Here is a 17,495-nt window from a genome sequence, read left to right on the forward strand (position 1 = left end):
CTGTTCAGGACAATGTCACAGGCCCAGGGGCACAAGAGCCTGTTCCCCAGTGAGCACACACCCCTCCAGACACGGACGGCCATTCCCCAGTGTGCACACCCAGCCCACACGCTATGGGTACAGCCTATGGCATCGAGCTGTCTCCCAGCGCGTGGACAGGGAGAGGTCAGGGCAAGCCAGTGGAAGGGGGCTGGCGGCCCACCAGGTGGAGGCGGGAACAGGCTCCGGAGCGTCCCGACAGACCCTGGGAGGAAAGAAGGGAGGTCTGGGATGGTCGAGACCAGGCTGGTTCTCTGGGTCTTCCCGTTGGACTGGGAGTTCCCCGGACAGCGTGTGTCCCCCTCATTAGATGAAGGTTCCCTAAGGGCAGGGGCTGTCTCTCCTTTCACACTGCCGTTTCTTGGGTATAGATATCGTGTTTCCAGGTCAGATATCCATCTTAGGCCCTTTGCCCGCACCTTGTTATGGGCGGGGCTACAGTTTTGCCCACTCAGAATCGGTGGGGTGGCGGTAGAGAGGCCCCTGTCTGGGCAGAGTAAGCCCTACGGCGGACACAGATTCCGCTCTGTCCTGACCCAGTGTGGGCTGCCGAGCCCCCCCCTACCACGGGCGGTCGGCAACCTGGGCACATGGACGGTGCAGTCACACGGGTGCCTGCACTCAGAAGCGCCTGTGCCTGGTTAGTGTGCCCTGCTGTCCTGTCTTGAATCCTGAATAACTTCTGAACGAGGGCCCTTTATTTTCATTTTGCACTGGGCCCTGAGAACACTGGGCCAGCCCTGGGCACAGGCCCGGGCGAGCCAACAAAATACAAGGAGGGGCGTAAACAGAGCAAACCTGAGCAACGCGCCACCCATGTGCCAGGGCCCCTCTCCCTCAGCGTGGGCCCTGCTGGCCCTCTGGCCATCCCAGCATGGGGTGGCCCGCGTGTGCACCCCCAGTCCCTCTCCTGGCCCCAGGGTCTGGAACTCCCGCCCCCCACTGTTCTGGAGTCCCCTGCAGGAAGGTGCGCGTCACCAGCGGTGGGCGGTGCTGACCCTGTCAGAGAGGCAGTGGGCCTCCGGAGCCTGCAGAACCCAGCGGGCGCTCCCGCGGAGATGCGGCCCCGGCATGGACACGGGCCTTTCAGACAGGCAGTGAGAGGCCACCTTCCCTCCCGTCCGACCCCCTGCCCCAGCCCGGAGGTGTCCGAGCTGCCACCATTCACGCTCCCCTTTGGTCGGGCCCTCGTGCACCCCATCTTCTGTAAGGAGTCTGCACGGAGCCTCACCAGACAGTGCTCTCCAAAGGGAAGGAGGTTGTCGGGGTCCCACAGGAGAGGACGGAGGTCACCTTGGGGTGAGCGAAGGGCACAGAAAGGAGCAGCTCGGCTGTGGGTGGTGGAGTTCCTGCTTCTGTATGAGGCCCGGTGGGCACAGAACACAGGGGGCCCTGGGGGGGGGGGCACTGAGGAGTTCAGCCTGCCCTGTGCCTCTGCCCAGGCCTACCCTGTGCGTGCACATGGAGATCCTCAGCCTACCCTGTGCGTGCGTACGGAGATCCTCAGCCTCTGTACACGCCACTACTTCATGACATGGCCGGCCACCACGCCACGTCCTGCCCCAGCCTGGCTGAGCAGTAACCCACAGGTACAGAAGCCCCACTCGGGTGGGCTCAGTGTAGCGCCACCAGGCTGCAGCGGTAAGCCCTGGAAACCTGAGTTAATGCTGGGGATCCAGCTGCCGGCTCACTAGTGCCGCACAGATGGCCCCGCTGGCACCTGCACCCTGGGGCGGGGCACACCAGAGCGCCCACAAGCAGGTTTGCACACATACATGCCCACACACACTCTCACTTATATCCTCATGCAACTCTGCATTCATACACACACCTGAACTCACAACTGCACACTCACACCGGACTCAGACACACCAGCACTCTCACATACATGTAACCTTATTTATCTGGATACATACTTGGGTATGCATATACACAAAGATGCATTTACATACCTGTGCACGCATCTGAACACACATACACCTGCACACATTCATACTTACACTCATACATTCGCACATCATCTGCATGGCCATACACCACACACCAACAGCCAGGAACCCCTGGATACACACACCCCAGCCATCTACCACTGAACGTGCACAAAAAGGTGTGCACACTCTGTGAACACTTCTGCACCCATCCACAAGCGCCCACACCAGTCCTGCTCTGCTCCACCTATACACACATGTGCCCACACAGCGGCAGCCCCCCCCACTGGCCGTTTTGTGGCTGCATGACCCGGCACACGCAGCTCCAGGGCTGCCTGAGCCTCTGAGAAGCCTGGTGGTCCGACCCGCAGGGACTCCGAGCTCTTCTGCCCCACCCCCTCCTCAGGCAACAGCCCAGAGAGGGAGGGGGCCCATCCCATGTCCACACCGTCAGGGCTAGAGCTGGGTCTTTTGGTGACATGTTGGTGTGAGGCCAGCCTGCTGTGTGACCTGGGGCAAGACCCTGCTCCTCTCTGGGGCTCAGAAGAAATCCTCTGAGGCCCCTTTTCATAATCAGTGCTGAGGGGGGCCTCCTAAAAGGGCAAAATCAGAGGCAGGTGGGGCCAGCTGGAGAGATGCTTGGGGGGCTGGGCCCCAGAACCTCGAGGCGGGAGGGTCTGATACCCTGGGATGGCAGGGCCTCGCTGGGAACAGAGTATAGGCAGGGCACCCGAGGGAATTAGAGAAGGCGGAGCAAGGGGCCTAACCACCGTGCTGTCAGCCTCCCAGCAGGGCACCGCGACTCTCCGAGGAGGTGTGGGTAGAGGCCTCCTGGTATTACTGAGGGTAATTCCTCAAGCTCCCTGGAGTGTGAGGCGGCACCCACCCCCCACCCCACCCGCCGCTGGCTTCATGGCCCCCTGGCACTGCAGGCAAGGGGCCTCTGTCTGCACCTGCCCTCAGCAGGGAGCGCCTCCCGTGGGCCTGGTGGGAGCTGGAGACCTGGCTCTCAGCACAAGGTGGGCCAGGTGGCGGCTCTGGCTCAGGAGCCAGGCCTGGTCTTGGACCTCAGGGCTCTCACTGCCAGCCCCCAGGTCTGCTACCTGGACCTGCAGTCCACGGGCCACCACTGGAAAACAGGCCACAGGCTTCCCTCAGTGGGGTCCAAGGCATTCGGACTGGAGGGCGCAGCTCCTGCCTTCGAGGAGCAGTTGGAAAAGAGGTGGGCACCTACCGAAAAAGCCCCAAGGAGAGGAAGATGTCCCGGAGCTGCAGGCGGCTCCGAGTTAGAGAGTAGGGTCTTGTCCAGCTGTGCCACCTACTGGCTGTGTGATCTTAGACAAGGCACTTTACTTCTCTGTGCTTCCAGCCTTATCTATATATGGGGATGGTGGTATCTACCCTCACCTGCTACCCAGATGAAGCATCTGGCATATGCCAAGCGTCCTCTGTCCTGGCTTTGACGTCAGCCTTGCTGACAGCCAAGCCCTCCTTGGCGCTCACATCCAGGCTCATGGGTTCAAATGCCATCCACGGGCTGACGACTGCCCCTGTTACATCTCCAGCCTGGCCCTCACCCCTCAGCTCCAGACCCGTCTATCGACTGCTGTCAACTCCTCACTCGACAGCTGCACGTCGACATCTAAGGGGCATCCCAAACTTAGCACAGCCAGAGGACCTCCTAGTGTCCACCCCACACCGGCTCCTCCGTCATCTTCCCCCCCTTAGAGCACAACGCTCCTTCCCTCCCATCCTCACACCAAAAGCCAAGGACTCATCCTCGACTCTCTTCTGCACCTCTCACCCCCAGGCAGCCCACCCGAATCCCCAGGCACATGCAGACTCCACCCCGCAGCAGCCTCTGCCGGGGTGACTCAGTAACCTCCGCACTGGCACCTGCCCCCGGCTCGCCTCCCTGGGCCCCACCCAGCAGCCAGAGGGACCCTTGAAAGTCTACATCCCGCTTCCCCCACAGCTCACAACCCACAGTGGCTCCTCCTCACTCACAGGAAAAGCCAACAGCCTTCCCACGGCCACTGGGTCTTACACTGCCCACCCTGTCTCAGGCCTCGTCCCCACCACCCTGCTCTGTCCCAGACCCACAAAGCGAGTCAGCTGCTTCCACACCCATCACCTCGTGTGACTGTGAAAACACCGATAAGGGTTCGGGGGAAGGAGCATGGCCCCAATCCAGTGATAAAGAAACTGAGGCAGAGAGGCCAGTGGCTTGCCCAGGACCCCAGGGTTAGACACAGAGCACAGACCAGGAACTGGGGTCTGGGGTCCCCACCACCCTCCGTGTCTCTGACCTCTACTTCACAGACAGGTAAGTCTTCAAGACAGTCCCCCAGAACCCAGGCAGAGCTGTGCTGGGTTCCGGGGGCAGAGTCCACCGAGCCCTCGGCGTGTGTCCAGGACGGGCTAAACGCCAGCAGGACGTGCTGGGGGTTGGGCCCTGTGTCACGCTCTTGGGCATCGGGCAGGTTGGGGCAGGGAAGGACGGAGTGGCTGATACATGTCCCATCTGAGGAACCCCCGGGGTCCTGTGAGGGCGGGGACGGGGCGGGCAGAGGAGGAGGAAGAAAGGAACAGACAGACAGGAAGGCAGGGCTGAGGAGACAGGAAAGTAATGGGAAGTCTAAGAAAGAATGAAGAATAAGAGAAGGTGCAGTCTCCCAGCCTCACAGAGAAGAGAACAGGGAGACAAGACAAAGAAGGGGAGGAGAAAGCGAAGGGTGGGAGAGGCAGGGGCAGGGAGATGGGGGAGGAAGAGGGGGCTAAAAAGGAGGAGGGGGAGGAGAAAGGAGAGAGTAGGGAAGATATGAGACCGAGAGAAAAGGAAGAGGAGGCAGGAAGGGAAAAGAGAAAACCCAGAACCTGGAGAAAAAACTCACAATGGAGAGAGAATGCGGCATGAAAAAAGGCGTCCCAGAGCAGGGTGGGGCCTCTCCCAGCCCTCTGCCCCACCTCCCCACCACCCCTCAGCCCCACACTCACCTTGTCTGCCGATTGTGAGGTGCCGAAGAAGATAGGGATGAAGGCAAGCCAGACAATGCAGGTGGTGTACATGGTGAAGCCGATGGGCTTGGCCTCGTTGAAGGTCTCCGGCACGCCGCGTGTCTTGATGGCGTACACCGTGCACGTGACCATGAGTAGCATGCTGTAGCCCAGCAGGCAGATTAGTGACAGGTCCGAGATGTCGCACTTGAGCACGCCCCGGGCGAAGCGGGGGTCAAGCGTCCGCTGGTCCTGGAAGTCCACCACTGAGTGGGAGGGGTCCACCACAAACCACACACAGATGCCCAGCAGCTGCAGCGAGATGAGGCTGAAGGTGATGGCCAGCTGCGAGGCAGGGCTGATGAAGCGCGGGGCGCTGACCGACCGCTTGCCCTGCTCAAAGATGCGGTAGATGCGGTTGGTCTTGGTGAGCAGGGCTGCGTAGCTGACGCTCATGCCGAGCCCCAGGAAGATGCGGCGCAAAGAGCAGGTCCCCAGGTCGGGCTCCGCGATCATGAGGAAGGTGGTGGCATAGCACAGGAAGATGCCTGCCAGCAGCACGTAGCTCAGCTCGCGGCCAGACGCCTTGACGATCGGTGTGTCGTTGTAGCGCACAAAGGTGACCACCACGAAGAGTGTGGCCGCGATGCCCGCCACGGCCAGGAAGAGGGGCAGCACAGCCCAGGGTGAGTCCCACTCGAGCTTGATGATGGGGATGGGCCGGCAGCCGGTGCGGTTCTCTGTGGGCCGCATGTCGTAGGGGCACGTCTTACAGGTGTAGCGGTCCACCTGGTACTGGTAGCCAGTGCAGGGCTCACAGTGCCAGCAGCAGGGCATGCCCTTCACGGTCTTCTTCCGCTCGCCCGGCTGGCAGGGCAGGCTGCAGATGGAGCGGGGCAACGGCTGCCCACTCCCCGGCCACAGCATCCGCTCTATCTGGCAATGACAGCACAGAGGAGCTGGCCTCGGGACATGCCCCAGTGCCCTGGACCACCCCGCTGTAGCGCCCACCTGAGTAGGCTGGCTATAGATCCAGCTGCCTGGGTCCCCAGACCTGCTGAACCAACAGCTGGATTTAAACAACCTCCCTTCATGATTCAGATACGCTGACCTGTGGGGAATCCGGATCGAGTCCAAAACTCTCAAGGGCTGCAGGGGGCAAGGGGGCGGATGGAGCTCAGACAGCATCAGGGACAGCCTGGACTCACCCAGCAGAGCGGAGACCGCTCAGGAAAGCTGACTCCCTGAAAGCCTTGCTGCTCAGCAGGGGGCCCAGACCAGCGGCAGCAGCAGCTCCCCAGAGCTTGTTGGAAAAGCAGAATTCTGGCCCACCCCAGACCTACTGACTCGAGTCTGAGTTTCCACAAGACCCCCAGGTGATTCGGGTGCACCCTGGAGTGAAGAAGCTCTTCCTACGGCTCGGCCCACGGGGCCTCCTCCGGCCAGACCAGGGAGCTGGGGTCAGCAGAGAACAAGCCAAGGGCTACTCAGAGGACACTCACCGAGTGCCCAGGGGTTAGTGTTTCTTTACAGCGTGCTCTAAACTAGTGCTGTGAGACAAGTCTCCGTGAGCAAGGGAGCCACAGGAGCGTGGGCACCTGCCACTCTCACTACAGAATTCTAGACGGTAAGCAAGAAAGAGGAGCTCCAGGTGCTCGGGAAGGCAGCTGACCACACTTGGGAGCCATTTTCAGAACGTCTGCTCTACGTGAAGACACTCTCATGGAGAGTGGATGCTGGAGAGCAGTGGGCCTGCCCCGCCTGGGACCACACTGATGTGGGGTGCTCACTCCCGGAGAAGGAATAACAGGGGCTCCAGGCCGAAGAGAGGGTTTCAAGAGCTGAGGAACACCGCGCAGTGGGCGGGGTGGGGCAGGGAATCCGAGCATGGCCTCCCAGCAGAGAGAGGGAAACCATGAGGAAGAAGGCACCGTGGGGCTGTGTGGTCCCGTTGGCCAAAGCACAGCGACAACCAGCACCACCATCACGCCAGGGTGGCGAGGACAATCCCTGTGCACCCAGCCTGCAGGGGAAGGACCTCTCCCCAGAGGGCACAGGTTCTGGAAAACTCTGGCTGCAGTGAATGAGCTTCACCTGCAGACCACAGCTGTGCCACTAGCTGGCTGTGTGCCCTTGAGCAAACCTTCCACCTCTCTGAGCCTGTTTTCCACCAGACCCAATGATAGCAGACGGGAGGGAAGCCACTTTGCCCTTGTTACTTAGGGTGGTTTCCACTTGGAAGTCAGAAGTCAGCCCAAAGGTGGGGTCTGTGTGTCTGCTTCCCTGCTGCGCCTCCAGCCTCCGGGCAGGTCTGAGTCAGCAGGGCCAGGGACTCTCTGGAGAGAAGCATCGGCCATGAGAGGCCTCCTCAGACCCGGGAGGATGACAGTGGGCAGCCAGGGGGAGGCCTCTTCCTCGGCCCCCTGAGCCATGCCTGCTCCGTGGCCCCCACAGCACAGCCCGAAGTGGTCATTTGAGGAAAAAGTGTGGTGGTCCAGGCCCTCCTCTCTTCCTCCCACCCCCCCATACTCCATGCTTGTTGAGGGGCCTTCAGGGGAGGGTCCACTGCAACCCCCACACCCTGCCTTTGCTTACCTACCACACCTGTAGCATGGGGCAACAACAGTACCCGCCTGCCCCGCAGGCTGCCGTCCTCACAGTGAGGGCAGGTGCTCAGAACAGGAGCCGTGCACCGCGGGTGCTCTGCAAGGACCAGCTGCTGCCGCCACTAGGAACTGAGTCGCTGGTCCCCACTGCGCTTAGCCGAGACAGGGCTCCATGTGGGGTAACTCCCCAAGTCACCAAGTTCTCCCACCTGCCCTGCTCTGCCTGTCTCTGCCCAGCAACCCAAGGAGCATCACCATAGCGATGGGCTCTGTCCCACCCCGGCCCCTGCCCCCACCCCCACCCCGTGCTGTGTGGTCTTCAAACATCCCTCAGGCTGGCTTTCCTGAACTCTCGCCTCTGAATTCAGGGACTGACTGTCAGGCTCACTGAGGCCACAGGCAGAAAGAGCTCTGAAGAGCTCCAGGGGCTCGTCACCAGAGAGATTAGGACCAGAGGGGTGGTGGGACATAATGCAGCTCTCTGTGAACAAGCATGGCCAAGGCCAGGTGCAGACCTGGGCCTGGGAGCCTCCCCGGTCCATCCAGGTGTCACTGTGCGTGCCGGAGCCTGGCTCCCCCTTCACCTTGTCCATAGGCATTTCCTTGTGGAACAAACCACAGGTCCTTTCTCTCTAAAGACACTGTTGTATTTCATAGCTGGGGACCCTGAGGGCCAGAGAGGCAAAGCCACCCTGTCCCTGGAGCGGCTGTGAGCTGGGGAAGCGTGGCTGGGCGGACCCAGGAGCAGTGCCCCGTACCGCCCACGAGAACGGCGGCCTCCCCGTGTGGCATGGCAGTGCTGGAGGACCGACTCTCACCCGCCCCCTTTGACTGCGCCTCTGCCTTAAACATGGTCCTCTGTCCAAACGCAGCCCCTCCCCCACCCCCACCCCACACTACCAGCCTCTGCGCTGTTTCACTCCAGCAGGAGGCGTCTGCCCAGGGCTTTGCCCCGCAGTGGGCGGCTGGCAGAAAGGCCCCGGCCAAGGGAAGGGGCAGGGGCAGGCACACAGTGGAAGTCCAGCTGCTGTGTCCTTCCCTCTCATGGTGGTGGCCTCAGCGCCCTGTGCGGTCCAGGAGGGTCATGGAACAGAACCCCAACTCAGCACAGGAATCCCAGAGATCAGCGTTGGGGGGAGCTACTCGGGGCGGTTCCCCTCGGCCCCCTCCCCAGGGTTGGGACGGAGTAAATGACTCTCCCTCCAGCCTCTGAGCCGCCCCCTCCCCCTCCCCCCACCTGCCAGGTGCTTACTCTAAGGTGGAGGTGGTCAGTCCAGGAGCCGATCACCTTGTACTCGGCAGAGCCATTGCGCAGCTGGTACTGGTAGATGTCATAGCGCCCAGGCGCATCTCCATTCTCGTTGAAGGTCACGGGGTTCCCTGCAATGCCTGTTGGAGGCAGTGGGTATCACGTGCTCAGTCTCTCTGCTGGGACTTCACCCGAAGGCTGGGGGAGTTATGAGCCCAGGGCCGAGATGCCTCTGGGGCGGCCCCTGCACGGGGCCCCCCTTGGAAACATCTGAAGAGATCCCCCCAACCCCAACCCCACCCCACGGAGCCCAAGGCCCTTCCCCAGCTGCACGCGGCACAGGAGCCCAGGACTGGGTGGTGCCCCACACCGTGCCCCCACCTGAGAAGTTGACACTGCGGATGTACTTGAGCAGCTGGGAGCCGTCCACGGGGTCCATGCGCGGGCAGAGCCCCACGCGGCCCGGACACAGGTCCCGGTGCATAGCATGCAGCGCATGGCCCATGGCGTACACAGCGTCGATCACAAACTGCACCTTTCCCTCCTGCTCATACGCTGAGTCCTGCCCGATGCGCTCTCGGTCTGCAACCAAACACCCAGAGTGAGCGCCCGCGATGCCCACCATCCTCGCAGACAGCGCGGTGGGCAGCAGAGCAGGCACAGCGCCCGAGTGGGCCGGCTCTCCTGGGTCCTAGCCCGCAGCTTGCTTGCCCCCGGAGATGGTCTGCTGGAGGTGCCTGGGGGCCCCGAAGGGGGAAGGGGGGCCCACTGCTCTCACCTCTGTGCCCTGCACCCTGTGCCCAGAGGCCCCAGAACAGCCTGGGCAGACGGCCTCGTCACTGCCACCTGGTGGCTGTGGTGCCTGCCTTTTCACCCCTGCCCGGCCCAGGATAATCGTGGGAGCAGCGGGCCAGCACAGGCTGGGAAATCACCAGGACAAGAGCTCTGTCTGCCACTGAGCGCAGTGGTGCCCCCACACCGCTCGCCCAGGCAGCCGCTGCAGCCAGAGCGCACTGCCCTCACCACAGTGCACAGGCGGGGAGACAGGCCCGGAGAGGGCGAGAGGCTCCCGCAGTCCCTCAGGTTTCGGGGCCCGGGCTTCCTGATGTCCTCTCTTGTCCCAGACCCCCGAAGTCACCACTGTCCCTACCCACTCCTCCCCCAAGTCAATGACCTCCCCATCAGACAGGGGGAGTAAACTGCAAATGGGGAACACACCCTACCCCTTTCTCACTGCAAACCGCAGTGCTGCCTCAGGGCTCCGGGCACCCCCAGCTGCTCTGCTCCACCCTGTGAAAGCTCCTGGGCTGCCCGAGGCCATGGTGTCCTCTCAGCAGAAGAGGATCGTAGTCCTGTGCCACAGAGGTGCTGTGAATGGGGTGCGGAAAACACTCGGAGAGCAGGTGACCTGCTACATCATTACTGTGCCAAGCGTTCACAGCGAGGGGGCGCTTCCTGGCCTGGGCAGGACCGGGCAGCGGGTAACGGTGGTGAAGAATAAGGACTGCTCGCTTCTACTGCCCACCTTCTCCATGCCCAGGGCTGTTCGAAGCTCTTCGTGTTTCTTAACTCGTTGAGTTCTCAAGACAATGCTGAGGCGAGGAATTACCCCCACTACAGGGACGAAGAAACTGAGGCACAGAAGAGCTCAGTGACGTTCCAGGACCATGCCAGGCCGGATCTGAACCCAGGTGCTCTGGCTCCAAGCCTGTGCCCCACACTACCCCTGAGGGACTGTGGGAGCCAGATTTGGGGGAGGGGGCAGCAAAGTAAGGAAGGGAAGAGAAGAGGGGGCAGGGACTCCAAGGCGAGGACATGGGGGGCAGGGGGAAGGCAGGGGGAGGGGGATCAACAGCACCACAGAAGCCCAGTTTCCCTCTGAGGCCACAGTCCCTGCACACAGCATGGCCACAGCCTCCTCCCACAGGGCCAAGAAATCACCCCTCGTAAGACACCCCCACCCCAGGCCACTGTGCTAGAGGGCCAGTGCCATGCCTTGCCAAGGAAATTCCCCAGCGGGCAGCAGGCTGAGCAGCTGCGTCCGTGCCCGCCCAGCCCTATCAGCCACTGACCTGAGCCTCCAGCACCTGTTGTGGGGGGCCAGGTTGGGCCAGGGCAGCACCAGGCCCTGATCCCCCCGGAATCCCGATGTCACTGTGTCCATCCCCTTTCATACCTCAGAGACAGACACAGGGCAGGGCACGCACTGCTGTCCCCCTGGTCTGCTCCACCATCTAATCTAATCCCTCACATCTGGAGGACCTACTGCTGCCCCCCACCAGGAAGCAGGGTAACCCAGCTGTGGCATGTCGCCCCTCAGCTAGCCAGGCCCCCAGCCCACTCTCAGCCTCGCTCAGGACAACACTGGCCGACTGCTGAGTGGGCACTAGAAACCCTGGAATCCCAGGGCCAGGGAGGCAGGACTGTAGGGACCGTCTGCTCCAATTCTGACATTTTACAGATAAGAACACTGAAGCCCAGAGAGGGAAGACCCAGGTCACCAGCCGGCCTCTTAGTGACAGGAGGAGCGGTCCCAGCTCCTACCCCTTCCCTCCCTCCATCCCGGACTGCACTTGACCTTAGGCCCCAGGAGTCGCCAGCTCACCTCCCATTTCTGCGTTCCCACCCAGGGCTCCACGGCATGTCATACGTCCCTGCCTTGGCCACCAAGACCCTGTGACCAAGGGCTGAACCTGCCTCCAGGTCCCCCAACCTCGAGTCAGAGTCCATATCATCACTCAGATTGACAGTTTGGGGCGGATGTCCAATTGGCTCTGGGGGGCACCGCTCAGCCCAGGCAGAGCTCACAGCTCATGGTGTGGCCTCAGGGCTGGAGGTGGGGGCTCTAAGGCTGCCTCCCAGGCTCTGGCGGTCAGCTAAGCCCCTCATGCGCAACCGGCTACCACCGAGATGTGTGTGCACAGGGCTGTCTGGGCTGGAACCCCAGCTCTGCCTGTGCCTCTAGCTGAGTGACCTTGAACCTCTCACCCCTTCTCATAGGGACAGGATTGGGGCCCTAGGAGAACTAATGGGCTAACATTCATGGCAGGTCACAGAGGGAGGCCAGGTGCTTGCCAAGTGCCACAGAAGTTTATTAAACACCAGGGTGCAAAGACGTGCTGAGCCCCACCCACCTCAGAGCTCGGCCAGCAGAACTTTGCTAACGGGAAAAGCTATTTCCAGGCCAAGGCACAGAGACAGGATGAACGTGAAAAGCAAATTTTCCAGCTCCACCAGCCTGCCCTCTGTCTCGGGCCGCTGATCACAAGGTTCTAAGAGCTGGGAGAAATGCAAGGCACGATCCCGTCCTCAAAGGGCGGCAGTGGGGGCTGGGACAGGGTGGCCTGGAAAGCCCCCTCTCTGGACCCCACACTCGCTCCCCCAGCCCCCAGGGCCTGCCCTCTGCAGCCCGCAGGAGGTAAAATCAGCTCCCCTGCAGTTCCCATCACCCCTCAGTTCAACTGGATGAGACTGAATTATTAACCAGGACGGAGGGGGAGGAGGCTGCGGCCACTGCAGAAGGGAGGCAGCTCTCTCCCAGGGCCAAGGACACACCCAGTCGATGGGCCCCGGCTGCACCTCCCCAGCTGAGCTGCCCTCAGCCTCTGCTCTCTCTGCCTCCCCAGGGGTCCCCCCCCTCAGCAGTGAAGCATCCATTCCTGGGCCACTCCGCCACGGACAAGTGCTCTCGCTGCAGGTCACAAAGCCACCTGTGCGGACGATGCAGAGAGAACGATCCCACAGAGGACACCACACCAGGAAGCCGGCCTCGGCCTGGGAGCCTCGTGTGAGAAGGGCTGTGGGTCCTGTGGGCCCTCCAAATCTCCACCCCAAGCTGTCGTGGTGCCAGCCGTGGACGTCTAGAAACTCCTAACACACTTGCTCGTCCTTGACTTCTGTCTCAAGTCTAGCCCCAATTACAGATGAGAAAACAGGTGCAGTGTGGAGGCCTGCAAAGAAACGTTACCTCCAACAGAGCACCAGGCCTTGAGAATGCGCTCTGCAGGCACGCGCACGCACGCCTGCACACACACACACACGCACACGCATGCACGCACACACCCCTCGGAGCCTGAGGGCCCTTCCCCCAAGCCCCGCAGGAAGCACACGACAAAGACAAAGCCGAGGTCAGGTGCACTGGTACTTGCTGCAGGGCGCAGGAGTCACAGACGCCAGCTAAGCAAGGACAAGATGCTCCGTCCCGAAGCCGTGCCTGTCATCCTGTGGCTCTCGGCACAGCCCTGGCTCCTCGGCACACGACCCACCAGCACAGCTGGCGCCCACAGAGCCTTCACGCCTCTGCCATTTTCTCTTCCCTGTGGGTCCGGGAGGGAGGCTGGACTGGCCCCCCAGCAGAGGAGGTAACTGAGGTTCACAGGTGATTGAGTGACATACCCAGAGTCTCAAGGGATCCTGGCACCTAGTAGGTGTTCGTACATGCCTGGGCATTGGCCTGGTTGGCAGCTGGCAGGGCTGGGATTTGAACCTGAATTTCTCTGACTCCACAAGAGTTTCCACTACCTTGAAAAGTTCCTCCCCTTCTCCTCCACCCAAACCCCTGACCTGCCTCCACCCCCTTTCCAGGGCCCAGGCCCTGTGCCAATGGTCAGGTCAGGTCTAACCAGGAGGTAAGGATCCTCATCTGCAGGGCTGGAGGAGATGAGTGGTCACAGAGGGAAAGGGGGTCAGAAAATCCCCTCTCACGGTGGGTGGGGCCCCGGGCAGGGACGCTGCAGTTCCGGGAGGAGGCAAGACACCCGTTTCTGAGAGACAGTGGAGGAGACAAATCACAGACGCACGGTGGCCCGACAGCAGCACCTGTGTAAAGATGTCCTAATTGTGTCCCGGGGCCCAATGGGCCAGAGACGTGTATGGTTCTGCTATGGTGACAGCCAGCCAGGGCACATCGGAGGGGATTTACTCCATCAAAACCCCACAGCTGTGGTTACTACGGTGACTGCAGCCTTTGTCTGCAGGTTATAAATCGTAACTGAAATGAGTTTTCAAGGTTGAAATAATCGGAGCTCCTTCTTGATTCCCCCTCACCTCTCCACAACTCACCCTGCCCAGTGAAACCCCCTGAGTTCTACACACACACACACACACACACACACACACACACACACACAAGTTCTACACACACACACACACGTATGTGATGCGGACCCTCACACAGGACACAAAATCAACCAGATTTGCACCCACATACTTTCACATCTACACATACAGACTAGCAACACATGAACATGCATGTATTTGAACATGTCTCCATACATATGCACGTACAAACATAAACACAATGTACCTGTAAACACACAAAAATATGAGTACCGCTACACAATTAGCAAGACATTCGTACAAACATGCGGTCATTCAGACCCACCCACTGCCCGGCGGAGGCACTGCAGCAGGTCCTGACCAGGATCTGAATGCAAGTGTTTTGTTTGGGGGGCTGACCCCAGCACCAGTGGGCGTGCGGAAGTGAGCCGGGGAGGGAAAGCAGCCAAGACCAGCGTGCGGCCCGGTCCCACCGGGGACCTCCTGGAAACAGTGCTGTCCCAGAGGGGACAGAGGCCCCAGCCCTGCCAGCCTTAGGCTGAGGACCGCTCCCAGGGGCAAAGGCAGAGACGGTGAGGGCCAAGGGACCTGGGGGAACCGGGGGCACCGGCTGTGACTGCACTCACAGGAACAGGGCCACGCGTGGAACCCAAAACAGGTGTGTGCATGCACCACGCCCCTCCATGTATGTAAGCTTGCATTCACATACAAATGTATAGGAACACATTGGCTTTTGTTCCTCAGGCACGAGGGTTCCAGGATCCCCCCTGAGGGAGTCCGAGTGTGGCAGACTTAGTGAACGCAGCTTCCCCGCCTTCCGGCTCTGCTCTGGCCTGGCTGTGGGCCTCAGGCCAGGAGCCCAGCTCCCTCACGGGTACATGCAGGACAGCATTACTGACCAGGGGGCCACCGGGAGGAGTCAAGGGGGTGCAGAGCTGAAACACAGCATCACGCCACACCCTCACACCCCTCCCCGACACTGCTCCTCTGGCACACACACACACACACACACACACAGGGGCCCAGGTCGGCTCAGTGCCCACCTACGGATGGGAAGAAAGCTGCCCAGCTGCCCTTCCTGGCCACTCCCCTCTCTCCTGACCCCACCTGAGGATGCGCCGTTCTCCCGTCCCCTCCCTGAAACCGGCAGTTCTTTCTGAGCAGGCCTCGGCGCTGCTGCTGCTGCGGCCAGGCCCCACCGCCCTGGCCGTCCGGGCACTTCCTGAAGTCACGTGGCGGACTCTCCCTCCTCCAGAATCGCACACTTGTTCTTTCACCCACCCCCACGCTCGGTTTCTGCTGGCCCCTCCCCCTGACTTTCAGTCTCGATCCAGTCACCTGCTCTCCAGTCTGGGGTATCTCTGCACAGCTCAGCCTTGCCCCTCCACCCCCAGGTCTGTGCCTGAAACTGGAGCTCTGCTCCCCACCAACTCCTGTCCCAGCGAACACGGGGCCGGCCTGGGTGTCCGGGGGACCGCCGGTTGGGGCAGACGGGATCAGCGCCACACGGGCAAGGGGAAGGGACGTGCCCAGCAGCAATGGGTTCCCGAGTCTCAAATGTCCTCCTTCCAGCTCTGAGTGATGTGGCCATGGAGCCCAGAGCTCCGCAGCCCTCCGCTGGCCACAGGCCCCTCTGAAGAAAAACAAGTCTTGCGGATCCCCAAGAATCCGACCCCGGGATGAAAACTGACATGAGCAGCAGCAGTGAGGGTGCCCAGGACCCCTCTGGGCACTACCGGCTGACGGCCGGAGAGAACGTGAGCTCCTCTAACTCAGTGTGCCTGGCACACAGCAGGCAGCTCTAAATGGTGGTCTTCCTTCCTTTCCTCAGGAAGGAGGCTTCCTGGGGTCCCTTTGGGAAGCGGAGGTGAGAAGGTCCTCCAGAGCCCGCCCGGAATAGCCACCAGGGCCCTGGGGGCAGGACATCAGCTGGCCCAGGGCAAAACACGGCTGTAGCCAGGCAGCCCGGGTTCAAATCTCAGCTCTGCTACTTAGTGCCCTGTGCCCTTGGGCAAGTCTTTAACTTCTCTACTTCTCAATTTTCTCATCTGTAAAATAGGTCGCTGTGAGGATTAAACGCAAAGCACAAGAACAGAGGTTGCAAGTAATAAATGCCATATAAATATTAGCTGCTGCTGCTGTTCTCGCGGGCCGGGCGAGCGGCACCCTCCCGCGCACCCCCAGCTGCCACACAGCTGCCCCCCCTCTCAGAGCGCCTGGCCCCCAGGAGCAGCGAGCCGTCAATGTCTCCTGTTTCCCCATAAACCGGGCCTTCCTCCGCTCAGCCATCACCTGGCCGGCAGTGCCGTCAAAGAGACGGATGCCACGTCTGCCCTGTTTACAGCTTTTATTCCCAAACCCTGCTCTGTGAGCCTCAAGAAGGAGGCCAGGACGGGGGGGGGGGGGGGGGGCACCGACCCCCCACAGGCTGTGACAGCTGCAGAGATGCCCGCTCGGTGACCCCAATATCACTGAGATGAGGGTGGTCCGTGCGCCACCTGCAAGTGCTTCCTGCAGGTCACCTCCGGCTCTCCTCCCAGAAACCGCAAGGGAGGCAGCTCTGCTGGGGGCAGGGCTGGGGGTGGGGAGAGAAGATGAGGAAACTGAGGCCTCGGGAGGGGAAGGGGCCTGCCCGAGGCCACGAGGCTAGCAAGTGGCAGCACTAGGACTCGCACCCAAGTCTGCTGGACGCTCACAGCTGTACATTTGAGAAAGTATGGATGCCCACCCATCCCCCTCCTCCTTACCACTTTGAGACACGCGGGCCCATGTCTGACTGCCAGCATCAGCCACTCGTCTGAGAACGTCTGTGGTCACAGAAGCCCTCGCTGCCCTGGCAGGCGGCGGGCTGGGGTGCCGAGGAACTGCCGCCCCCCGAGGGCTCCCAGAGATTGGCGGGAGGCGGCGTCGACACTCCTGGCTCCCGAGCACACCCAGTGGGACGGCCGAAAAGCACGCTCCTCTGTCCCCAGGGCCCCAGGGGGGTAAAGCCCCCACCGGTCAGCGGCAGCCTGCTTGGTACCGCGCCCTCTGTGGCCGCCTTCCCTCCCCTGCCCGAGTTTCCTGGGAGCCCCTCCCGAATAAACTACTTGCTCTCAAACCTTTGTCTTGGAGGAAATTCAACTGAAGACAGCCCTGAAGGATGGGTGCCACCTTCCCCAGTAAAACACCCCAGGGCATGAGAGTCCCCCATCCTCTCAGAAGGCCGCCAGGCCCACCGTTGATCGGGGCACTGTCACTTGCTCACCAGGACACCTGCGGCAGGGCAGGCAAGGCCTGCGAGCAGACACGACAGAGGCCGAGTGCTCACACCCAGGGGACCACAGCGGGCCGACCCAAGGCCGGCAGTACAGACGATGGGCATCCTGGAGGAGGCGAGTGGGAGGCCAGACTCTGGACACAGAGTTGCGGTAAGTGGAGTACACGGAGCTGGCGGAGGGCGAGAGAGGGGGCCCAGAGGAGGGGCCTGCGGGGGGACTCCAGGTCTGCCGGTTCTCCAGCGCTCTGATGTTTGAAAAAACCTGCCCAGGTCTCCTCTTCTGTGACTGGGCCACAACACCCGCGACTGCCTACACCGCCCACCCTCAGGGCCCAGGCTCCGACAGCTGCCACAGCCGT

General features: G+C 61.6%; 1 protein-coding gene across 4 annotated transcripts in view; it reads right to left on the reverse strand.

The window, feature by feature from the left end:
* GRM4 (glutamate metabotropic receptor 4) overlaps positions 1-17,495 on the reverse strand; it is a 92,897-nt gene that overhangs the window by 7,581 nt on the left and 67,821 nt on the right. For 3 of the 4 annotated variants that reach the window (XM_053669332.1, XM_053669333.1, XM_053669344.1), the window contains 3 exons: positions 9,201-9,401; positions 8,823-8,959; positions 4,965-5,900 (listed from right to left, as the gene is read on the reverse strand). In XM_053669332.1, coding sequence (XP_053525307.1) covers positions 4,965-5,900; positions 8,823-8,959; positions 9,201-9,401 — 1,274 coding nt within the window. Of the gene's footprint in view, positions 1-4,964; positions 5,901-8,822; positions 8,960-9,200; positions 9,402-17,495 lie in introns of those variants that run through there. The other variant, XM_053669336.1, reaches the window with a different exon arrangement.

The sequence above is a fragment of the Artibeus jamaicensis genome, unplaced genomic scaffold (assembly GCF_021234435.1).
Source record: "Artibeus jamaicensis isolate MK-2021 breed Jamaican fruit bat unplaced genomic scaffold, CSHL_Jam_final contig_1539, whole genome shotgun sequence".
NCBI classification, from domain to species: Eukaryota; Metazoa; Chordata; class Mammalia; order Chiroptera; family Phyllostomidae; genus Artibeus; species Artibeus jamaicensis.